The sequence below is a fragment of the Sinocyclocheilus rhinocerous genome, unplaced genomic scaffold (genome assembly GCF_001515625.1).
Source record: "Sinocyclocheilus rhinocerous isolate Xijiao unplaced genomic scaffold, SAMN03320098_v1.1 scaffold21, whole genome shotgun sequence".
In the NCBI taxonomy this organism is placed as follows: Eukaryota; Metazoa; Chordata; class Actinopteri; order Cypriniformes; family Cyprinidae; genus Sinocyclocheilus; species Sinocyclocheilus rhinocerous.
In genome coordinates this window covers 725,333-752,443 of record NW_015641422.1, presented here as the reverse complement: position 1 = coordinate 752,443, position 27,111 = coordinate 725,333, and the positions used below count along the sequence as shown (strand labels likewise).

The 27,111-nt window shown below is 35.5% G+C and overlaps 1 protein-coding gene across 1 annotated transcript in view; it reads right to left on the bottom strand.

Moving 5' to 3' along the window:
- Positions 1-27,111, bottom strand: part of LOC107754786 (atrial natriuretic peptide receptor 1-like) — a 102,094-nt gene that overhangs the window by 28,065 nt on the left and 46,918 nt on the right. Inside the window, exon 5 of the mRNA XM_016571373.1 lies at positions 22,110-22,245. Within this exon, the coding sequence (XP_016426859.1) occupies positions 22,110-22,245 (136 nt within the window). The remainder of the gene's footprint in view (positions 1-22,109; positions 22,246-27,111) is intronic.

Here is a 27,111-nt window from a genome sequence, read left to right as displayed (position 1 = left end):
TCTTGCCTTGCCTTGTCTGTTTTCTCGGTTTCTGATCTTTGCCTGTTTTCCTGGATTTATCCCTTTAGTCTTGCCCTTTTGATTCTGTTCGCCGTTCGTTGACCTTCGCTAGCCCTAGGATTATTCTTGTGTCTTGCCCGCCATATACCTGTTCGCCATTGTTCGACACTGCCTGTGTTTCTGACCTCTCTGCTTTAATAAAGCTTGCACATGGATCCGCATGTCTCACGTCTTGTCAGCCCCGTAACAATCCCAAACTGGCAACTACGTGTATGTGCTCTTTCTGCTTTGAGAAAAAAGCACTGATGATCTGAAAAAAATCAGCAAACATGTCGACTGGAGTTTTGTGATCTCTATTGAGATATTCTGCTCAAATGAGAGTGTCATACAGCCAGTCTATGTTCCTCCTAAATCTGCAAGTGAACCTCAGTGACAAACTGTATTAAATCCAAATACTGTGCCACAATACAAAGTATTTTTTGTTGTTGTGAGAGAAAGGGAGATTCCTACAAAATGGAATCTAAGTATGTTGCTCAAATTGTTTATGATTTTTCTTAATAAAAGACATTAATTTTTTGGCACATAAACATTTGGCATTAATAGGATATTACAGATTTTTCAGCTGTATCTGTGTAAGATTTTGCACATAAATACTCATAAACAGTCAATCTTTTTCTACATTCATGCTGCAAACCATTCACAACAAGAACCATTGAAAACCATTTACAACAGAAACACCAAATGTTTCCTTTTATGAAATGTTTTCAATAGGATGTTCTCTTGGTAAGCAAAAACACAGCATATGCGTGCAAGTTTGAACAAGTGGGACCATGTGGTGAGAATGTGCATTAAAAATCCTACTATCACAGGACACAAGAACTTCATAATGCCACCAGAGGGATTGCGGACTGAATCATGGGGAGAGGCTTATAGAACACTCACTGGTTTGCTTGGGTGTGGGAATGGACCAAGTGGGGTCTTCTCATATCAAGACATATAAAAAGCATGAACATTTCTAAATCTATATTCTTCCCACCCTGACCAAAATATATCCTGTTCACATGATCTGCATGATGGGAAATGCACCTCGAAACACAAGCGACATGTGTCGCATTGCCCTCCAGATGAAGGTTGCTAGGCAGCAATAAAAAAGTGAAAATCGTAAAAACAATTATTACTTAGAATTCATACATGTCCAGTAATAACAGGCTTCCAAATGGGTCAAAGTTGAAAAAGTTTAAATTTAGTGTTGCAACACTGGACCTGTAAGCAACATAGTGCTGTTTGATGATTTGCTCCATGGAGTTTACAGGGCCTGTTTTCCAAATTGTGTATTTTCTGTTCTAATTTGTCTGGTTTTAAAGGTTTTATTAAATTATAATAAATAAAAGGATTTCTAATCAATTTGTCAAAAATTTATAAAAGTTTAAAGATAATAGTGCCATATAATTTTTTTATTGTATTTTTTAGAAATTTCTGTTGTTTGTTCTTCTGGAATGTGTGTTTTATAATTTAATACTAATTTATTATCATAAATGATGGTAATAAACAGAATGTATAAAATATTAACAATTTAATTAATTTTAAATGAAATTAATTTTCAAAATTTTTTGGCAAAAAAACTGGAAATTTTTTTTTTGGACAAACAGTTTAAATTAAAACATGGATGAAAAAAGGTGATATGTGTGTAATATTACTCAAAAAAACTATTAAAGTTGTTCTTATTGTTACTTTGAAAAGTACATTTTAATGCACAATTGCAATTTATTTCTGTCATAATTTCTTCAAGTTAAAGCAAACTTTTATTTTTATAGAAACTACGGATCCAAGGCACTTCTTCCAGTTCCAAAATGTTAAAAAGCCTTTATTCAAACATGGCTCACTCTAGAAACATTAAAAATATGACAAATATGGAGTTAAATCTAATTCCTCATTCAAACCAGGAAAAATGGTGGCTTTTAGCTGAAAAATCCAAAAGGCTTCCCTTTGTAGAAGTCTTTGTAATCTATCACCCTTTCTAATCGATCCAGTTACAATTTCCAAACCAATAATTCTTAAAGTAGACGGATTTGAGTCATGTGCAGATGCATAATGTACTGCCATGGGGTAATCTTTGTTTCTTGTACGAATTGCATTTTTGTGATCCCATAATCTATCTTGCAGTCTACGTTTAGTCTGACCCACATAGAAACAGTTACAAGGACATTGAAGCCTATAAATTACATGCGTACTTTTACAATTAATGAAGGATCCAATTAAATACAGTTTCTTTGTGCAAACATCCATAAATGATTTAGTTTGAATTACATTGTCACAATGATTGCAATGTCCACACTTAAACCCTCAGAGTGTGTCAAGTACAAAATTAGTCACAGGTGTAGATATAATCAGTTGCTCAATAGAAATGGGAGAAACCAAAATACTCATTACAGGGGGGACCAATAGCATCATTAACAATTTCAAAGTATAATCACATATACAAAAAATATATATATATCTTGATAATAATAATAATGATCATACTGATAATCATTTCACAAATATGGAGTTAAATCTAATTCCTCATTCAAACCAGGAAAAATGGTGGCTTTTAGCTGAAAAATCCAAAAGGCTTCCCTTTGTAGAAGTCTTTGTAATCTATCACCCTTTCTAATCGATCCAGTTACAATTTCCAAACCAATAATTCTTAAAGTAGACGGATTTGAGTCATGTGCAGATGCATAATGTACTGCCATGGGGTAATCTTTGTTTCTTGTACGAATTGCATTTTTGTGATCCCATAATCTATCTTGCAGTCTACGTTTAGTCTGACCCACATAGAAACAGTTACAAGGACATTGAAGCCTATAAATTACATGCGTACTTTTACAATTAATGAAGGATCCAATTAAATACAGTTTCTTTGTGCAAACATCCATAAATGATTTAGTTTGAATTACATTGTCACAATGATTGCAATGTCCACACTTAAACATGCCTCGTATTCCTCTGTCTAACCATGTTGTCCGTTTCATAGCAGGCAAGTGACTTCTCACAACTTTCACAACACAAACTTTTATTTTATTCATCCAAATTGTGTGACATTCCTTGACATTCCCCATTATACAGTAAATTCCATTCTGAAATTCCATCTGCATTTTCCACATCACTGAAATCATAGTGACCTGAGTTTAATACGCTGAGGAACATTGACAGAGATTATGTGAAAAGGTCTTCACAGATGGATCAACCTCAAACCATCACTCTAAAAAATATTGTTTGGACACAACAAAAAAAATGAACGCAACAGTTTGCATCAATTTTTTTGAGTTAAGGCAACTTCTTCTGAAATTAAGTTCAACTAATAAACTATATTGTGCTATATATACTTAGAAAATTGTGTTAAAACTAACAATTATTAAGTTAAATACTCATAAAAATTAAATTGTTCTAAGTTGTTTTTTTAAATTTGATTCAATCATGGACACTGGTTACAAAAACTACTAAAATATTATTTTTTGATGAAACAACACTTAATGCTGCCAGGAAACCAATCTTTTAGCATTTTCAACCAAATGCCTTCTGATTGAAACTGCATGTAAAACAATGCCCAGTGAGTCTGTTCTCAACCTAATGTTCTACTCTTCAGCACAATGGTAATCTCATAAAAACCACCAACATAACAGAAACACTTTTAAATACTAATATAACCGAACACTGAACATTAATAAATCTTCTCCTGTTCTGATCTTGAATAGAAATGCATAAAATATGAGTTTATTTCTACATTACCGCTCATTATTCAGTCACATGCAAAGCATGCTGGGAACCTGAAACGTGAACTTGAAAAAATGAAGTTATGGAGCTAATTACATTGAGTTAGTACAACTTAAATAATGTTTTAAACAAACTAACACAGATATTTAAGTTGAAGTTACACACAGTATTACGTTGATGTAATTATCAACATTAAGATATCAGGACAACTCATTAATTTTTTTTTAAAACTTAAAATGTTTAATTAAATCAATAAATTGGAATTTTTAACTTGCACTAATGCATTAAATTAAGTAGTGGCAACAGATCCACTACTTTGTAACCAAAGCAACTTACAAAAGCATTGACTCTTTACCGGGTATCCAATACAAAGCAAGAGCTCAGACAAATTCAGAATTGATGGTTGGCGGTTGGTAGAGAGTCTGTCAATATCAAGTGGATATCAGTCAATATCAAGTGGATTTGATTGCCTGTTATAAGAACTTCACAGCACGACTGCTCCACACACTGTCGATAGCGGTTGCCGGCTTGCGAACAAACTCTGTCAATAACATTCCTTGCTGAGTCAAATATAGTAGTTTTATATAGAGAACGGCTCGGAGTTTAGCGGCTTCTGCTACTCCTAGATTGAATTATAAATAAAGATGAAGAACTTTTTGTGTGTGACTGTTATCAATGGTGATTTTGAGAAAGGTCTGGCTGCAATGTCATGAAAGCTTCTACTATGAGATACTTGTCACAGTAGGCCAATATCAACTTCTATATTACCCTGTACTTGTACTGACTGAAAATGAATAAACTGCGTGTGAACTATAGATTCATCATTTAGTTTTCTCTCTTATTTTTTTTATCAATATATATATATATATATATATGTAAAAAATCCTACAATATTTCCTAAATTGAACTAAAGATGATTTGGACATTGTCCAAGCTACTATAAGACTGAATGCAGTTTTGTTACTCTGCACAGTTGTAAAAGGATACCATTGATCAAATGAGGAACTAAATAGGGGGTTTTGAGGAGTCTGCTTTATGTTCCCTAGTCTGTCTTTCTCTCTCTGTGCGGTCTGATTTCTTTTCAGAGGGGAATAGATTTCCTTTTTCAGCTTCTCACAGAGAAAGGGTGTTTTGAGCGGCCCAGGGGTGCGCAAGGCAGGTCTGGTGCTCAGGTTGATAAAGAGAGCATAGCTACTGAATGGGCTGTATTTACTGCTGAATGCAGCTGATTAACCAGAGACTTGAGCGCAACCTGGAGCAAAACCAACAGAGTGAATACAAGGAGGAGAATGAAAAGCGGACAGCTGGTACAGTAGATGGCCATATAATTACATAATAAAAGCTCATGGTTTGATACAAATATTGGAGATGGCATACATTTTTGATTATTTTTCATTTAAATACCTGAAAAACATGCCAAATTTACATATGTACAAGCATGTAAATGTCACACCCCATGGACCTTTTTGTTGTGTTTTCATCCCTCATGTGCTCCGTGACCTAGTTTTTCCCCTGTGTTTGATTATGTTAGTCAGTTCATCTGTGTCCTCGTTAGTTGATCCTCCTCACCTGTCTGTCTCTCATTAGCACCCCTACTTTAGTTCTGTCTATTCTGTTTGTCATAGTCCGGTATTAGTCGTATTGACTACGCTACCTTGTGTGTACCTGCCCTGTCTGAACTTACTCTTGTGGAATTATTAAAGATTATTGAACTTATCGTCTTCGTCGTTGTGCTGACTCACTCTACACACCATAGCCGTGACAGTAAATGGGTCATATATTGAGCAATCATTAATTACTAGATCTTTTGAGATAAAACAACATTATAGAGAACTCAAAACTTCCTCCCCAGTCCATCGAAATTAGGGCTGTCAAATCAATCATGATTAATCGCATCCAAAATAAAAGTTTGTTTCCATAATATATGTGTGTGTACTGTATATATTTATATGTAAATATAAATACACATACACACATGTATATATTTAAAGGGGTCATATGATGCTATTTTAAAGATCATTATTTTGTGTATTTGGTGTAACAGAATATGTTGACATGCTTTAATGTTCAAAAAACACATTATTTTTCAAATACTGTACATTATTGTAGGTCCTCTATGCCCCGCCTCTCTCAAACACGTTGTTTTCAACAAAGCCCCCTCCTTTGACAAGCGCAGTCTGCTCTGATTGGCCAGCTGACCCAGTGCATTGTGATTGGCCGAACACCACAAGCACGCGTCGGAAATGTAACGCCCCTGTAGGATATCCTGCACCAAGAGCTTGTAACACTCCAAAGAGAAAGGAAAACTTGAAATCGCATTATATGACCCCTTTAAGATTTCTGACTTTCCTGAATTTCCATAAACACTCAAGTTTACATATAGATGATACTCAGTGAGGTCACAGTGAGGTAATCAAAGTTGGACAGGTACTATTATTTTAAAACACTAGAGGATCTAATGATAAGAATAAAACTTGGGAAACTCAGCCAAACATTGTGCTGTTCCTGGCAGTGCAAACCAGCCTGGACCCAACAGCGAATCCACAGCTTGTGAGCGCAGTTTCTCATTTCTAATGTGAAGATAGATAGATAAATGCTTTAGCCACGTAAATTCTTATGTATCAATGTAAATTCTCAATTCTCACACTCACATACAGGAATTTGTGTGACTACTAATATTCTATATCCTTTCAATGTTCTATATGTGATGTAATTAAAAATGGAAAATCAGTGAACTTTATTGACAAAGTTGCTGTATATGTGAACAGGTGGAAAAGGAACATTGAAAATCAACCTGATTAATTCTTTTCCCCACCATTGACAAGATTTTCCATAATTTATGACACAACACTTCACTGCCACTGACAAGTTATTCTGGCAATCCGTGTTTACTGTTATATGTAGGGGGTGCTGTTACAGATCTTCTGAAATAGTACAGCATCTCCAGATCCAAAAATAAATGAAGAAGAATAATAAACCAGAAGGAGTGGATAGAGGGCTTGTCTCAATACTCACACTTGTGGTCTTGGACACTTGAGAGCACATACACGTGACAGGAAGGAAATGTACAAGACTCTCCCAGGTCTGAAAAATGCCAAAATCCAGTGCCTTTAATGCACACTAAATCCACACTGTATCTCTAATACCGCTTTGGAACAGTATTTGAGGCTAAGCATATTACATCATGCATCATGTTCAGAAACTCACGTGCCCCGAAATCGCAAGATACTGAAGAAAACTTAATTTAATTAGATATTACCTACCATTTGTGTAAAATGTATAAAGTGTTGCACATTTTATTGTTGCAGAGATGAGTATGTATATTTTGTAAAATGTTTGCAACTGCTTTTTATCACATTACTAGAAGCACCACAGTTAAATTGTCATACATAGGGACTACTGAACAGAAATGTAGAAGTTTATTTTAAAGTGCAAAGTATTAAATGTACAAAATGTGTACAGTAAATAAAGCTCTGTAAAAACTTTACTTACATTATTACAACACTATGTTGTAAGTGTGTCCCATTGGATAATTTAAAGTTCTACACACTTACTGTCTTCACACCCACTTGAACACTTCAGCCAAATACACTAAATACATCATATAAGTAGACCAAGTGTTCAAGTGCAAAGACCACAAGTGTGGGTTTTGGGACAGGCCCAGAATTTGTTTATGCACAAGTAAGCTAACATGATCATCAAACATTCAGCAGCATTTAATGCAAAACTGCCTAATGTTACTGAGAAAAACACTGTCGATGTCCGCAAAGACGAAGAGGTATATGACGGAGGTACTGATGGACTCAGACTCTGATAATTAATGTTTTGATTATTATTGTGAGCATATACATTTTGTTGATGAATAATTTTCATAAATTCGTGTCAACATTTTTTCACTGATGAAAACGAGACGATAACAAAATAAAAACTTGATTTGAATGACAAAAACTATGACAAAAATCTATTGACATTTTTGTCAACAAATAAAAACGAGACAAAAATGTTAAGGATAGACGAATTGGGAAGAGATCCCGTCAGAATGAATGTTATGTCAAAGCAGTTAAAAATGTGTCGATATTGCATGTTTAAACCTTAATATCTTTCATATTAACAGTTAATGGGTGTTTTCTCAATAAATATTTAGTTAATGGAGTTTTTAAACTTTTAGAGAAATGCTTCATTGAAATGCTTTAAACTGTAACTAAACCCATCAGACTTTAGTCGACTAAATCTACTGCAAAAAGTCTTTGACAATGCAATTTTTTTTTAGCTTTTTGATTAAAATGTTTTTTTTTTTTTTTAGATGAAACTTACTGAAGTGTTGATAAAAAAAGAATTAATGATGCTAGAATAAAACGTTTTCTACTCAATTTCTCTTCAAACCCATAAAGCATAAGCTACAGGTAATGTAAAGCATATTCATGCACACAAAAAGAAATGGTCAGTGGAAAATCACAGCTGGTCCTAACAGAGGGGTCTGTTCCTGTGTGGAAAAATCCCTGCTAACGGGAAGCAAGGGTCCATCTGGGGAAGTGACATCGCACCAGCCTCAGCTGCGGGTGGGAGCTAATGTAATTACCATGGAGACGTGAGGAGAGTGAATGACAGGCTCAGCCCCTGATCAAATTGCCTCTCCTGAACGAGGAAGGGTGTTACGTGGGGACACCGGGCGAGACAAGAACACGGGATTGGGAAGATGAACCCCACAGAGAAAGAGGATGTCAATAGACAGTCTGTTGCAGATGGTTAAAGGATGTCCTCATGGACGGTGAGGGGGGTGAGATGGAGGGATGTGGGTTTCAACATGCACACCAAATGGCGCTAATTTATGAAGAAATCTGAGAGAGGCCAGGGAGTAGGGCTACAGGGATTACGCCACTGGGAAGATGATCTCTTTGACTTCAGCAAACCCATGATGTAGGAAAGGAAAGCGGAGAAGTCACTCCAAAGGGATGCTGAGAATGGTAGATATTAAAATGCAAAGTGGACATGTTTATGATCTTGGTCTCAAAAAGGAAAACAGTTTGCTTCCATATGGATTGCAGAGCGCTGTGGGAAACTGTGGGAGAGTAGCTGCACTGTGGTTTCCTGTGCAAAAATATGAGGCCCTAAAACCCTAAAACCCTAAACCTAGAACTCTAAAAACAGAGTAAAGTACCAGTTTACAAATCTGAAGTGGCAAGTAGGGTTATTATAGATAGCTACAACCAAAACCATAAAAAATTAAATAAATAAATTAAAATAAATGTTAACTGAAATAAAATCAAATCTAAAAAAAACAACATATTCATTCAGCTAGTTCCCAAGGAACTATTTATCGTTTTCATTTAGTTTAACTTTAAGTCCTAAAATAACTAAAACTGAAAAAAAATAAATTAAAATAAATTAAAAAAAAGCTATATCAATGTATTAAAAATAATAAAATTGACACGTACAATTACTAAAACATTAACATAAATTAAAATAAAAACAGAAAATATAAAAATAAAAACTAATTCAAACTATTAAATTGGCAAAATTTGCATTTTAAATGTATTTGCCAATTGCTTTTGTAGTCCAAATAAAATTAGTATTTTTTCAATAATAAATGGATACACCAATATGCACTAAACATTGTCAAAACAAGATACAATTACTAAATTAGGGGTGTTACAGTTAGGGTTGCCAACTTCAGAAAATGAAAATATGGGACAATCACCTTACGGGGGGCTTGGGTACTTAGTGACCGTGTATACACACACACACACACACACACACATATAGTATGCATGAAAATGCGTATTTTTCAATTAAAGACAGCTTATAGATTTAATATGGGCTGATTTTGGTGCTTGACACCTTTTTATTAGTCATTTTGTGTTTCAAGAATAAGGTCCAAGGTTAAGAATTATGCTATTAGTTACTTAAATATTCTCTATTTAACAACATTACAATAGTGAAAGACGACTTCCCTTACTGATCACGTCTCTTGCGCGGCGGGATGTTGGACTCATGAAAAATAATCACGTAGTTTGTATTCACCAAAACTGATTTACTGAAGTGAAAACATGGATGGAATTGGCGTTAGTGCGAGCGGCGCTTGCTGTGAGGTGGGAGCGACCAGCCGGCAGAGCCGGCGCAGCCTTCCTCGAACAGTTATGTTCACGATTTCTGATTTACTTAACGTATACTGCGTGAGGGGGGCTGTGATTGGATGATGACAGGTATCGGTGATCATTCTCAAGTGATCAGCACTGATGCTGTTGTATCAGTAAGTGGTTAGATCAGCGTAGCAGTCAAAAAACGGGACAAGGGAGGTCACGTACGGGACAAATCAATTAGGCCCAAAATATGGGACGTCCCAGCTAATACGGGACGGTTGGCAACCCTAGTTACAGTACACATATCCGTACCGAAAATTTTCAGTACAGGGCTTTTGGTTTGGTACACATGTGTACCAAACAAATATACCATTGTTTTTACCACTGCCTGAGTGAAACTTCATTGGAAACTTCCAGTTTTATATATTGTTACTTTGATAAGAAACAAAGTCTCATCTTTCAAATTATGCCGTTTTTTTTAGGAAATTCAAACAATAAATGTCTCTTTGATGTGGCGCGACAGATCGCTGTATAAACGCCTCAGTTCAAACGGCAGCGCGAAGCGCGATAATCCCTTCCTCTTTACTTCTAGTTTTACCGTGAAATAAACAAGAATGAACATCTCATGCCTCATGTAATCACTCAATCACTGTTTCAACCACGGAAAGACGTCAATAAAATAGCTTGTAAACAAAATGCCACATAGCATTTTATTTACCTCAGGCAAGTCATCAGTGTCCACAGCTTGTTAGTTTGCTAGAGAAATGAAGTCTAGAGCATTTCGCGAAAGAGTAGATTATATACTCATTATATTTTACTTTACCTGTTAGTGATGTCTTAATTATTTAATGTATGTTTAAATAAATCTGTTATGAAACAAGTTACGACAGTCACTGTGAAAATGAATATATTTCAACAACAAATAGAAATTTTATAATTTAAAATTTTATTTAAAAACTGCATTATGTGCAATTTACAGGTTTGGTTATTATATTTAAAAATAAATAGTAATTAAATTTAAGTTTGGGCTCTGTTCTTAACTTACAGTAATGTAAAAGGGCTCCCTATAGATTAGAGCATAAACTGAGGTAGATTTTTTTAAATAAATTTGAGTTACAATTGAATTTATTTAAAGTAAGAGCAATTTGTTCAGTAAACCACTGTTTAATAAAAAAAAGCAATTTTATGTTTTCCCCCCAGCTGTACCGAAACCATACCGAACCATCATGTTTACATGTGTACCGTTACACCCCTACTAAATTCTGTTGCTTTGTATTCAGAAAAATATACGTAATTCAAAGAGAAAATATGTTTAAATCACTTTTGAAAGAATAACAATAACTTTGACCAATACAATACAAACTTCATATTTAGTGCTTATGTGCAGACACCTCTCTAGTCCAATTAAGCGCAAAACACATTAAAATAATGAAAAATGCCCCTTATTAAAAAGAAAAAATCTAATGAAATAAAGAGAATGAAAGGTTTAGTATGCTAGAGAATGAACTGCACTAGGTAAAACAGTGAGCATCATGCATAAAGCATGCAGGCTGAATGTGCTGTGTAGCTAAACACTAGCATATGCTGGATGAAGGTCTGTGCCAGCACTCAGTGTAACACAAACCCACGTGACTCAGCACAATATTCAGATCATATTACCACACTGCAGCGCTTACGCTTCAACGAGCATGCGTATCAACCAACTTTTATGACTCATTGCAATCATGTCTTGATTAGCACACCATCAAAATATCCAGGCGAGCTATTTTCAAAAGTATGACTGTAATCGGTTTACAGTTGACACTAAAGCTCTGCTCCAAAACTACTGATGAAAAAAGTATTTTATGCTTACCAAGGCTGTATTTATTTGATCAAAAATACAGAATTTTTTTTCAAATATTGACAATTTAAGATAATTGTTTTCTAAGTGAATATATTTTAAATCGTAATTTATTCCTGTGATACAAAGCTGAATTTTTAGCTTCATCCAGTCTTCAGTGTCACATGATCCTTCAGAAATCATTCTAATATGCTGATTTGCTGCTTAAGAAACATTTATTATTATTATTAATAATAAAGTTGTGCTGCTTAACATTTTTATAGAAACTGTGATACATTTTTTTCAGGGCTCTTTGATGAATAGAAAGTTAAAAAACAGCATTTATATGAAATAGAAATATTTTGACACATTATAAATGCATTTATGGTCATGTTTGATCAATTTAATGTGTTCTTGCTAAATAAAATGATTCATTAATTTCCACAAAAAAAAAAAAAAAAAACTTTTAATAGTAGTGTACATTTACAGAGGAGACTGAGCTCAGAGAAACAAGTGAAATCAAGATGTTGGACAAGAGAAATATGGGCTATCATTTACATATTATCATTTACATACTTTAGTATTAAATATTAATTATACTTCGATTTCATAAGTATATTAGGAGAGGAGCTGCTTATATAGGCAGTAGCCTTTGAAATTTTTTTTCAAATCCTGTCCAAAAAATAAATCATTGCAAAGAAAAAAAAAAAGTTTGGTCAATATTGAACATCTTCAAAAAAATCTATTACGAACACAAACACTTGAAAGTGGTTTAGGGTCCTTAAATATATGTGAAGAAGCCTAAAACGGACTCCAAATTGTCATCTTTAAAGTGTTTCCCACTGAATCTCAATCCCATCATCTGTCTCCTCCATCTCTGCTTTGAGAGGATTTAGTCCACATCTTCTTGCATGGAAATGAATGCTGATCTGAGGGCCACAGATCCTCAAAAGAATCTCATCAATGACCTCCTGCCCTCTGACCTGAGTTCAGGTCACAAGTAGCACAGTGGATTTACGACCTGGATCTCGTGGGTAATAATGTAAGGTCAGAGGGGACAGCGAGAGAGCGAGGCGGAAAGCACTTAAAGTAATGGAAGTGAATGCCGCTTCAGTGTTATCATTCCTCCCTATGGGAACTCTGTCGCACAGCCATTAATGCCACTATTAGATAAGTGTGCTGCGCACTGATGCATTTATTAAAACTCCGCACCGCTGCCTATTAACTATAGTGTAAAATAACTATGCAAGCTCGAGGAAATCAAAATGTCATTGACATTAAACACAAGGCATCGGACTGGGTGTTCTTGTGGGTTAAACATCAAGAAATTAAGACAGAATTATTAATGTTATGCATTTAGCAGATGCTGTCTTACCCAAGCAACAGTATATTTTTACTATACGGTCCATCTCCCTGGAGTCACCTGGGGTTAAGGGCCTCGCTAATGTGTAAGCTCTGCTGGGGTTTTAACCAACAGCCTTCCAGCCACGATCATTAACCACCAAACCACAGTCAAATAGGAGTATAAATGTACACTTTTGTCTTAATAAATGGCAAATATGAATCATTAAAGCACATAGAAGAATGCATTCAATTGAGCAAAAGTGACTGATTTCAGATAAAAAAATGCTGTTCTTTTGAACTTTCTACTAAGGATACTTAAGAACTTGTATCATGGTTTCTACAAGAATATTAAGCAACTGTTTTCAACATTAATAATCAGAAATGTTTTTGAGCAGAAAATCAGCATATTAGAATGATTTCCGAAGGATTATGTGACACTGAAGACTGGAGCAATGATGCTTAATTATAGAAACAGTTAAAGTCAAAATTATTAATGGATTAATTTAATAAAAATAATTTCACAGTATTACTGTTTTACTGCAAGCTGCTTTTGATCACATGCATGCAGCACTGCTGAGCATAAGAGACTTAAAAATAAAAACAAGAAGAAGAAGAAGAAAACAAAACTGTCTACAGAGGTGTATAAAAAGTCTATGAATTAGGTTTCAGTGCTACTGGTTATGAAAATCATGATTTTTAAGCACATGTTGTTTTGTGGTGAATTTTGAAAAATGTTCCAAAATTGCTACATGGTTTTCAGGACTGCAAATTTCACTTCTAATGAAGTACATATGCTTTGAATTGGAGTTTCACTCTCTTTAAGTCTTCTCAGTAAGCTATAGAGGGTGAATTGTGGATATGTTCATGTCAGAGCAGCCTTTTGACACTGCAGTCTCATGATCCTAGGATAAACATACACATAATAAATCTACAGTAATGCTTCACTAGACTATCTGTGATTTACTGAATGCGTCATTAGAAAACAATTTTATTCTGCCTCCTCAAAAATTTCAACACGCATACATTGTGTTGATATGTTTGGGCGATGTAATCATTTATCAATCAGTAAACAAGTTAAAGTGTTAGCATTGGTGTTTGTATCAGCAGTGATCTTGTTCTGTGACTTTACATATAATGTTATAGCTACAGTACAAAGCAAGTACAGATTTTCTCACATTAATAAAATTTGGTATTTTTGATTGCTTAAAAAAAAAGTACATTTAAAAGTACATTGTTTATTTCTCAGAATTGCGAGTTTAATTATCTCAATTATGAGTCTTTTCTCACAATTACAAGTTTATATCACACAATACTGACTTTATAACTCGCAACTGTGAGTTGATATTACGCAAAAAAAAAATATGTGAGAAAAGTCAGAACTGTGAGATGTAAAAACGCAATTGCAAGAAAAAAACCCCCTCAACATTGTGAGATAAAAAGTCGCAATTACCTTTTTTTATTTTTTATTCAGTGGCAGAAATGGGCTTCCATACAGTTGGTTAAAGGGATCTCAAAACTGCATTTTTTTTCCAGTGTTGAAACGGATAAAGGTTTCTTTCAATTTTTTTGTGATTTAGAGTCTATACCAGACCCCGGCTTCTAAACTCAAAGATTTCCTCCAGGCAGGCAGTCATGTGGAGAGCAAAAACGATGTTGCATGGAGACCAAAAAGAGACACACTGAGAGCGTGAGACATCCATGTGGATGAAACATCTGGAACCTAACTGGAAGAAGAAAGCTCGAGAAGAATGCCGGGGACTGAACGCAACACATGATGGAAGATACAGGATGAGATTGTGAAACATGGAGTGAGAACATAAAATTGGCAGAGGAGGTTGACAGGTCTGTGGCAAAGGAAGAGAAGAGACAGAGGTCAAGGAAAGCAGTGTGAGAGGATAGTGTGAACAAGAGGGGGAGAGAAGAAATCAGGCAGAGCAGGGCAGGATGGGTAGAGGAGACGGGTCTGCAGATGACAACCTTTGCGAGGAGGACGCAGATGTTTCAGGATAAAAAAAAAAAAACAGATGACCTTGTTTGTTTTTATAGACAGACACTCTGTCCTGCCCACACACCCCTGTATTAATACACCTCAGATGATGAAGGACAAAAACAAGGAAATGCAGAAAGAGGACAGCATTGATTGGATGAGAACGAGTGGGTGATGAAAATAAAAAGTACTTTGCATGCATTCATAACAGCTTTATCGCAGATGTTTCTCCTAAGATTCTTTAGCAGAAATAAAAAAGACTGGTGCTGTCAATCGACTGATTTATTTAATCAAGATTGCACAGGATTTCAAATTTAATTCTAATAAAGGACCTCCACATATAATGATAGCCTTCTGAGGGACACCCTTTTATAAACTACATATAAACACACATACATAGAGCTCATCAAATATGGTAAACGCAGAAGCTCAGATGTTCAAGCGTGATATGTTACAACCAAAGACATTTGTTTTAGCTCGTGACAGAGGCACATGCTTCATTTTTTTATTTATTTTAGGGCGCGTTTATGATTTTTTGGATCTTCTATGTTTTGGTTTCCTGGACTCTCAAAAGTCATTTAATTAAAAATATCTTAATTTGCGTTTAACCAAAGTTTTATGGGTTTGACATGACATGTGGGTGAGTAAATGATGACAGAGGTTTCATTTTCAGGTGAACTAGCCCTTTAAATTAAGAACTGAACATTGACAGTTGTAAAAAATATATTGCATAAACTATTTATAGCAATTGTTTTGCATTTTATGGACTTAATCTTACATATAAAATGTCACAAAATGCTTTTTTCTGCCAACTTGTTTTCAACATACTCTGATGCCCTTTTTATTTATGTTTGTACAAATTACAGTGTTCGCCTGTGGGTGATACTTCAAACTTATTGTGCTTTGTGTCACGGTTGCACTAAGGAGACGAGGAGTACATCAATCAAGAGATTTTAATGATTTCAAGGTATAACAAACTCGTACTTCTATGAGTAATAGTTATAAATCTGAAAGTATTTTTCCTTTGGGAGGGATCTACCTACTAACTTCTCACAATACTTAAACTGGTTGAGGTTGAACCATAGAACAGACAACTGATTTTCTTAGCAGAGATATATTATGAAAAAGAAAAACAACAACAATGAAATTCACAATAATAAACCCCAAAGCAAAAATAACATACCATAAACCAATCGTACAAAAAGACCCAAGAGAACCAATACAAAAATATGTCTATATATAAAATGAGGTTACAATACGAGCACAAAATGTTCATGTAATGAAGATGGTTATACTTATATGTCCCAGTCCAAAAGCGAAAGAAGAAACCTTGTAGAAAAGGCAGATGTAAATAGTTCTTATCCTTGTAATTAATATCCAGTTTCGATGACCCAAAGTAAGGAGATGCAATGCAGGGAAATTAGTCCTTTATATTTTCAAAATGTACCATGCAGTCATAAATGCACCATTGATACATCTAAGGAGGCTAGGTCAAAGGAGTCCTTCTATAAACAACATATTAACAAACATTAGAATAAACCTCAAAACCATGAAATGCAATTTATACAGCCACACTGTGAATATGCATAAAAAAAGGACCTTACTTTGATTGAGCATAAAACAACATGTTTCCCAATCAGGACATCTCAGTGAAGGTAAGGCTACAAGAGGGAAGCCATGCTTTCCTCTTACCAAACATCTCTCTCTTCTTCTACCACCTAACTGTATTTAAACTTCTCATAAGAGAACCATAGTGTCCCCTAATGATGGGTAGTAGAATTACACCCTAAGTAACATTTAACTGTTACAAAGGGAACACGGAAAACACACGTAGCACTCGGACGAACAATACCGGACAAGGAACTCAAAACAGGAAACACTTTAAATACACAACTTAATCAGATTCCACACACCTGGAATCAAATGAGAAACAATCAGCGAGCAGGAATAGGAAGAAAACCAAATAAGGGCAAGGAAGGCACATGGGGAGCAAAACACACACAAAACAAGGAACAAAGTCTGACATAACTCCCACCTCACGGGAGGCGTGTCCCGCGCCATACAACATCCAACGGGGACGAACAATACCGGACAAGGAACTCAAAACAGGAAACACTTTAAATACACAACTTAATCAGATTAGACACACCTGGAATCAAATGAGAAACAATCAGGGAGCAGGAACAGGAAGAAAACCAAATAAGGGCAAGGAAGGCACATGGGGAGCAAAACACACACAAAACAAGGAACAAAGTCTGACACTTTGATGATAATTAAAGGTGCTGTAAGTGATTTTTTTCACCCCCCCGTCCACTGTAAGTACTTTATGAACTACATTTTCAAATTTTTTTGAAGAAAATGTGAGTAGTGTTTAACCATGCAACTCGGCTACAATGTTTATGAGATACGGGTGATTGCTAGGATTTTGAAGCGATTACTAGGATATTTCTGGGTGGTTGCTAGGGAGTTCTGCTTGATATCTTACTGGCCACAACAGGAGCCCTCACTGGGCTAAACTTGGGAACAGGAGCCCTCCGTGGGCTAGATTCAGGGACTGGGAAGCGCTTACGAGGAGCTAGCACTGGAGGGTGCTCTGGAGGAGCACTGGAGTGAGCTTTGGGGCTGGAGCCGACACTGGAGCGAGCTCTGGGGCACGAGCCGACACTGAAGCGAACACTCGGGTGCGCTCTCGGGCGAGGAAGAGGGCCCTGAGCCAGATACGGGTGATTGCTAGGATTTTGAAGCGATTACTAGGATATTTCTGGGTGGTTGCTAGGGAGTTCTGCTTGATATCTTACTGGCCACAGTAACCCAAACCGCTGATATTCAGATTCCTACTGTAGGTTTTCCTGTAACGTGTGTAAGTGAGGACCTTTTCTTCTAAATAAATTTGATCCACAAAATTAATTTCCACATCCACAGAGTTCTCTCAAGGGTTCTCAATACAAGCCACACTCATTCTGTGTTTAGCTGTGCCCTGAAGGAGTTATTGGTCTGTTGGGTGTTGCTGTGCTCCATGAATGGATATGTAGTAGGGAAAGAGGCCTGGGCGATTGAATTTGTCGGTGGTAAATATCGTGAGATTGGATTTATGCATAGCGGGTTATCGGAGGGAGAGAGAGACAATGAGAGAGAGAAGATAATGGGGATTTCAGGCGGATAAACGGACTGGTGGAGAAGAAGATGGAGCAGAAAGGTGAGGGGCGTCAGGAGTGTTGGGACAGGGAAAAGAAGAACAGGCAATTTGAGGAGCTTGACGGCATTTGCGTTTAAATTGGGGACATATTGAGTCCAAACAAACAGCGGAGGGGGATCATGCAGTCACAAACAATTTAAATAGGATTCTGGCATTACAGAAGTATGAGGTAATTTTGCTGTGAACTTCTGGATTTCCCTCAATCGCATATCAGTGATTGAATATGCAATAATGCTTCTCACAGCAGCAGAGAAGCCCACTGTTTTTTGTTGCGAGAACGGGAATAGTCATTACATCCACAGATGCAGTCTTATTCAAGGACTATGTGTTGTTGTAATGGCTGTTTTAATAAAAAAAATAACTGTAAACACAAGAAAAGATACATATCACCATATGTTTATAGCTCATGACTGATACAGCATTATCCTTAAGTACAAATATCTTTTGTTCACTTGTTTCTTTCAGTTTTTTTTGTTATATCTTTTGTGTTTTCTTAGTTCTTGATTTTTTGCTTTATTTTTTCATCTATTTGTGCACTACATTCCTTCCGTGATTTTTTCTAATATTTGTTCATATGTCATTTACAATTTTGTTTGTTTTTGCATTAGTTCTTTTTTCCTTTCATTTGCTTGTTCTTTCTGATATTTGTTTATTATTTGTTTGTTTTTGCATTAGTTCTTATTTTCCTTTCATTTGTTTGTTCTTTCTAATATTTGTTTGCTCTTTTGTTTGCTTTTGCATTAGTTCTTATTTAGATTCATTTGTTTGGTCTTTCTGACATTTATACTTTTGTACATTCCTTTGTTTGTTTTTGCATTAGTTCTTATTTTTGATTCATTTGTTTTTTTCTTTCTGATATTTATACATTTGTTCGTTCTTTTGTTTGTTTTAGCATTAGTTTTTATTTTCCTTTCATTTGTTTGATCTTTCTGATATTTATACTTTTGTTTGTTCTTTTTTGTTTTTGCATTAGTTTAATTTTCCTTTCATTTGTTTGTTCTTTCTAATAGTTTATATCCATTCTTTCATTTGTTTGCTTTTGCATTAGTTCTTATTTTCCTATCAGTTGCTTGGTTTTCCTAATTTTTAAAAATGTTCATTCTTTCTTTTGTTTCCTTCTGCACTTGTTCTTATTTTCCTTTCATTTGTTTGTTCTTTCTAATGTTTGTTTATCCAGATCAAAATTTTGGTTTAGAAAAAAAACAACAACGTTCTGGTTGTTGATGGAACCTATTGTTCATGAGTCAAGATTAGATATTTTGTGGACAGGAGCCCCAAGCATGGCCGAAGCTTTCACTACAACACACGTCATCCCAGAGAAACTGCGAAACTGAACTGGCAGGGGCAGCTGCGGTAATGTGAATGCTGTAGCCTATACACTCAACGCAGAGAGTTTTATTTTGCCTTGTCAAGCTTTTGAAGTATTGGTTAATGTAATTGTTAGTGTTTTTAAATAAAAGTTTTCTAAACAACATCAACTTTTTTTGTTCGCTCTTCTTTGTATATTCATTAGATCTTTTCTTCTTTCGTTTGTTTGTTTATAAGAGAGCTATTCGGCTCAGGACCTGGAGAGCTGCTGTCCTGCTGAGTTTAGTTCTGACTCTAATCCAACACACCTGCCTGTAATTTTGTAATGTTCCTAAAGACCTCGATATGACCATCTTCAGATGTGGAGCTGAACTCTGCCAGACAGTGGCGTGGACAGTGGAGTTAAAGAACTCCAAGTTTGCTATTTCTTATTGTTTATTTGTTCTTTCTTTTCCTTTCTTTCATTTGTTCATTTAGATTTTCATTTTCTATTTAAACATGCTTATGTGAAACAAACACATACAGATACAAACACAAACACACTGACACATCAATGCACACAAATACACACAGCGGTTCTTGTGTATGTGTGGGATCAGGATCGAATTGTTATGAATCCCTTTATCACGCACATGCAAAAGAACGTGTTGTGCAAGCTAACATGTTATATAAGATCTAAACCCATAGAACTCACAAAACCGACTATAAGGGTCTAAACTGAGCCACAGTTTTCCTCTAAAGCCTATTTCCTTTCTAAATGCCTTTCCTAATCATTGAGACGTACGGCTCTGCGATTTGAGTGTGATTTGATTGTGGGTGTTGGACCTTGTTGTAAAGACGGGTAAGATTGCCAATTGGCAGTGTGTGCTGTACTTAGACTGGTGCTGGTTGGACCCTTAAGGGGATATTGAACACAAGCTGCAGAGCAAACTAAACACAGCTTATTAATGAGCTCAGGCAGACAAAAGACAGAAAGAGAAAGAAGACGGAAAAAGGCACAGCCTGTAGAACTGGAGAAACGACAGGCATTTCTTTTCCCCCATTAGTGTCCTGTTTGCTTTTTTTAAACAAACTCACTCTTTGCCAGAAATCTCATTTTGGAGCTGAATGAGACACCTGGAGGAGCAGAACATCTCCATGCAGCTCAATCTGAGGCACTAATAATCTCCAAGTTGATCAAAGTGGCCGCACTGAGTATTGACTCAAGTGGCAGGAACCGAAAAAAGATGCATTCATAAGACATTTAATGAGCAGTTCAGCTGAGTAGCATTCAAAATAAATGTCCAAACAAACTTACTATACTTGTGCTGATCTATTCTGCACAGTGCCTCACTGAACCATGAGTAATGGAGTTTCCATTCAGCAGTTTGTGCTGTGAATCATGAGCTGTTACACCTGCACTCTCACAGCAGAATGATACACGCAAGCTGTATTATTACTAATCACAACTGTAATATTAAAGAGAACTGTGTTTTATACAAACGAGTGAATGTGTGGACAAGCTGTCCTGGTGACTTCTAGTCTCAGCCACAGGCATTATGGCCTGTAGGTCGTCCACAGTCCATTCACTGACTGTCTGATTCATAGTGCTCACAGAACAAGAAAGGACTCAATGTGGCAAACTCTAATCTGATGGGTTGACGTTACGCAAATTACAGGTGTGAGAGTACACTGGGTACAGGTTTCTTATCAGTCCACCTGGAAAAAAGTTGTAGGTACTGGGTTGATAAAATGAGCACTTTTGGGAAGTAAATACATTTTATTTAATCTGAGGATTAAATAATCACTGGATTAGTTACTTCATGCATTTAGACTGACAGGATTGCTGATTCATTATGCACATTGAATTTACACTTATTTCCATATAAGCATGTCTCAGAACAGATATTAATTGGATCTGCCCTTCCTGTGCTAAATGCAAATGCTAATATTATACCAGGCAATGCTATTTTCTGTTGAACACTCTCTTCACTCTACATGGCAATTAGTGTTCCCCGAAATTAACAAACATCTGTATGCAGGCATAGTTCCATTCTAGAAAAGGAACGTTTTTGCATGTTTACACATGTTTTAGCTACAGTATATGATCTATAATAAACTATACATTAAACAAAGCAAAGCACAAAACTAAACAAAAAACAAAACAAAAAGCAAAGAACAAACAAAACAAAAGGAAAAACAAAGCAAATCAAAACGCAAAGAAAATCACAGAAAAGAAAAGCAAAGCAAAAAACAAACAAACAAACAAAAACAAGTCAAAGCAAAATAAAGCAAAACATAAAGCCAAAAAAGCAAAGCAAATCAAAGCAAAAAAAAATTCAAAGCACAGCACAGCAAAACAAAGCAAAAACAAAAAAACAAAGAAACACAAAAACCACAAAAGGGAAATCAAAGCAAATCAAAGCGAAACAAAACAAAATAAAACCAAAACTAAATGCAAAACAGCAAAAAGCAAAACAAAAGTGCTCGTAGAGTGTGAATGAAGTTAAAAAAGTGGTTGGTGACATTACACATTGGTCAGAATGGTCTCTTCCTGCTCAGGATACGCTGCAGACCTTTTGTTACTTAGCATACAAATCTGGCTATGTGAGACTATAGGTGACTTTAAGCAGAACTGACCATGGTATGTGCGATTCCACATCCTCTTATTGATAACGTCCCCTGGGGGCCTCGCACCCGACCGATCCAGAGTCTCATTTAGGGCATGAGAATACAGCATGACTCCATCGTGGAATGAGCCAGAAATCAGATTCATCTGGAAGAGAGGAAGCACACAAATTACATAATAGAATTAAATCTCTAAATAACTGGGGTTTAAATTCCATTACTTTTATTAGATTACCAGCTCTCTAGAGACCATAGTGAAAGTATTTTTGAAGAAAACTTGACAGAATCGCAAGACTGTAATTCGATGACCCACACGAGACTGTGTGCTGAGAAAAATGGCTATGTTCCTAATGCTGCTCTGCTTCACTGTTTAATATCACACATTCCTCCTAAATATGTTGAAATACATCCTGTTTCTCTTGCTCCATGTGTTCATTTTAACACACAGAGTATTTGTTTGGTAATCAAAATAAATTCTAATATGGTGATAAGGAGTTAGTCAGTGAGAACTATTTTAAACCTGTTAGTTTTTTTATATGAGGAGGAGCATCATATTTACATAAATGGTAATGATTTATTACTCGGAACGAAACTCACCCCCCAAAGAACACATCTGAATTTAGTCAGATTTATTAAATGAAAGATGATTTGTCGCTGTGTGTTTACTTTGATGAAGCCGGAAAGATTTTTGTCACAACGACTGAGCTCAATCCATAATTTTGTCAGTTCACAAAAACTATATATTGCAAATATATAAATATGCGCTTTCAGCATGTTTCATACATTGTTTTTTGTTAAGCTCAGCGTGTCTTATGCACATCTGCTATGCAGTACTGCACGGCTCACGCTCACTGTGTGATTGCTGTAACCTGTTAATATAGGCAAAACAAAAAAACTAACAAGCAGTGCTAACATAGGCAGTGTGAAACAGGTGTGATAAAGACCTGAGAGATCGAATTTGGAGTTGCTGAATAAAATGTCAAATTAATATCAATGTATTTCCATTTAATTTCTTTCTCTTTACTTGAGTTAGTAAACAACATAATCACAGAAATAAATTACATTTTAAAATATAGTAAAAAAGAAAACGGTTAGTTAAAATTGTAATAATATTTCACAATATTAGTTTTTACTGTATTTTTGATCAAATAAATGTAGCCTAAGAGCATAAGAGACATTTTTTTTTCTAAAACATTAAGAAAATCTTACCAACTCCAAACTTTTGAAAAGTAGTGTATATATGCATGCAGTTATAAAATACAAAAAACTGAATATTTAATTCTCAAACTGTAGCAAAACATGAAGCAAATCGGGGGGGAGTGAATGTACAGCGCTCTCTCCCACCTTCAGTACCACGACTGAGGTGCCCTTGAGCAAGGCACTGAACCCCCAACTGCTCCCTGGGCGCCGCAGCAAAAAATGGCTGCCCACTGCTCCGGGTGTGTGTTCACTGCTGTGTGTGTGCACTTTAGATGGGATAAATGCAGAGCACTAATTCCTAGTATGGGTCACCATACTTGGCCACATGTCACTTCACTCACACTTTAGGGACTAATAGTTGCTTATTAGCATGCCTATTATTAACTTATTGGCTGTTTGTTAGAGCGTATAAAGCACATTTTCTGTATGACAATATTCTATATCACTAACCCTGACAAAACCTTCCAAAACCTCCTTTGGGGGTGTCCTCTTTGTAAAAAAACAAACAGATTGTTTTTAAACAATCGTAAAAATGCAGGAAGTTTTCTGTTAGTGTTGTTATTTATAGCTGTATTATTTATAGCTGAATATAATATAATTATGGTTTTATACCACATAATATTTTTTGGTACAGCTATGTTTTTAGTACTGGTAAACTACACAAGACTAGATTCAAACTTTGCATCCCTGTGAGCCCAACCTCTGTTACATATCAACAACATGTGCACCAACTTCCCATAACCCTGAGAAGACAAACACACACCCGAGAGAGAGAGAGAGAGAGCGGCACAACCAAAGACACTAAATTACACTATGGCATGCTTTATTACCCCTACATGACATTCAGCCATGATTACAACCACCCCACATGTGTGAGAATCTTGTGAGAGAGCTGCAAAGTTTCTGTACTGCTGTTTCCCAGCAGTCTTTGGGGACGTGGGTTTCACTGAGTAAACATGTACATATTTCAGCTGCTGTGATGTTGGTATGTGAACATGTGCATGAGAGACGGTTCAGAAAGCTCAGACTGATGTTGTATTAGTAATGTGTTATATTACTGCGTTACAGCAAAAAGTAATATACTACTGTAATATTATTACTTTTGTAATGCGTTACTCCCAACACTGGTTATGTGTAAAAGAGTATTATGAGAGAGATATTGATTGAGTGAGTGTGTTGATTACCTGCATCTAATACAGCATTCATTCTTCATCTCAATCTCATATTCACAATGAAACATTAGTCCTTTCATCTGTTAAGGGTGATTCCCGTTGAAAGAGCTGCTTAGTACATTTGTTGGCTGTCTTACAAGCAGTTGTTGAAATAAAAAATAACTTCCTTGTTCACAACCCTGTTTCAGTCTCTTTCAATAAAAATGATTAAAAACAGTATTATTTTTTAAAATTATATTTTTGTAATTAAAATTAATTATATATTTTTTGGATTTGAGCATCTGCCATGACACTTGCTGTAAGAAATACGCTGCAATCTGAACTTTCTGCCCTGAACAGCAGTGATTTTTTATTTTATGCAACTTATTTAATATTACAATATGTATTAATACTTATAATGATTAATTAATACATACATGTTGAATGTTGTTGCTTCATTAAAAGCTTATTGTATTACTGTATTAAAAGCAGTGTGTTATGTGTAAAAGAGTATTATGAGAGAGATATTGATTGAGTGAGTGTGTTGATTACCTGCATCTAATACAGCATTCATTCTTCATCTCAATCTCATATTCACAATGAAATATTAGTCCTTTCATCTGTTAAGGGTGATTCCCGATGAAAGAGCTGCTTAGTACATTTGTTGGCTGTCTTACAAGCAGTTGTTGAAATAAAAAATAACTTCCTTGTTCACAACCCTGTTTCAGTCTCTTTCAATAAAAATGATTAAAAACTATTATTTTTAAAATTATATTTTTGTAATTAAAATTAATTATATATTTTTTGGATTTGAGCATCCGCCATGACACTTGCTGTAAGAAATACTGCAAACGGTGAAATGGTTGGAGTTCTGTTATCACTAGAATATCACACTCTTCTCAGCCAATCAGATTTGAGGACCAGAAACAACTTTACTTTTACTTTAAATTGTATTACTTTCAGTTAGGCAACATTTCAAGTTTTTCATCAAATACTACTTCATTTTACTTCATTTCAGCTTTATTTCAATTGCTAAAAATGATTTTAATAGTTTTAGTTTAACCACCTTTTTTTTTCATTTTTGATCGTACACATAAGAGTAATATGTCATTTGAATCTGTAAAGGGTCAATTTGTAAAATAATGAAAATAAACAGGGTGCGCTTTCATCCTTCTTGGTCTTTTTGAAATGCATCACTAAAATGAACTGAAACTCAGTTTCATACTCAGTTTCAGTTTCAAGAATACTTGACACACAGACATGAGAGATATATTTGGAGAAAGCTTGACGTGTCTACTTTTAAATGAAGTAAGTCATATCGAAAACAAATATTCTATGAAACAGCATGAAACCACCCTGAAGTCCAGTCTTTCCCGTCTGAGCTCATTATCTTTAATGTGATCATGCCCACGAACAGCGTAACTCTTCATATTATAATTGGCCACGTAAGATGTGCAAACATGTAAATACCCACATCACCTCTGTAAACAAACGTGAAGATCATCTCGGCTATTTTTTGTTTCTGGAAGAAAACGTGCGGAGAGCAATAAGCCAGAATTTACCTCAGAAGAAGAAGACAATGCTTGATCTAGTGGAGGAAATCAGTTACATGAGTACGTGTTTTATTACTTGTATCTGTTGTTACTGTGTTATTGTAACATAACTTGTACACATTTTACTAGTTTGACTTTTTCCAAACTACAATTCCTGAATAAATGTATAATCAAGTGAAACATTTTGAAGTATGTTTCATTCATTGCATCTAAATGTCTCACGATGCCAGGATGTTTTTTTAATGTTCTAAAAAATATAAAACCATAGACATAAAAGTAATATGAGTTTTTACACTGTAACACTATGCATGTTAGAGTCTAAAAATGTTTAGACCAATCTTTACTGTGAAATTTGCAAATATCTGTTCAAACATAGATGTTTATAACATGTTTAACAATAATTATTTCGTTTTATCAGATATAAAATGTTTTTGTTTTGTATAATACATACAAAGCAGGCTTGTGTTTATGACTACAAAATCATATTTATTTATTTAGGAGTTATGAGTGGCCAATATTAGTGATTGCTAAAGTAATAATTTAGTTACTCCTATGTCAACATGCTAACAGATGTTTTTTTGGTACCTTGAAGACTTCACGTCACAACTGTTTTTCTGTACAGTTAAAGTGCTGTATCAGTATGACTACTGATGATGGGGCTGTTTTTTTCCCTCTTGAATCCATGGAAAGAAGCAGCAAACACTTTGGAAATATTAGGGCCCGTATTCACAAAACATTTATTACCACTAAGAGTTCTCCTAAATAGCAGTAAAAGTTTTTAGCTAAGAGTTTTCTCTTAAAACCTATTCATAAAGCTGTTGAGACAAAAATGTACTAAGGAATTCTCACAATACACTTCAGAGGAACGAGAAGACGCTGGAGAATACTTTAACAAGACTTCATTTTCATGAACCAAGGGAGACGAACTAGGGAAGACGTTTAACAGCGGACAGAGAACTAGGTACTGGGAACACTTTAAATACACACAGGAGGAGGGGATGACGAGACACACCTGGGAGCAATGAAACATCAAGGGAAACAGCTGGGACAAATGAACTATACTAATCAGGATACGGGCATGGGAAGGCACATGGGGAGCAGGACACACAC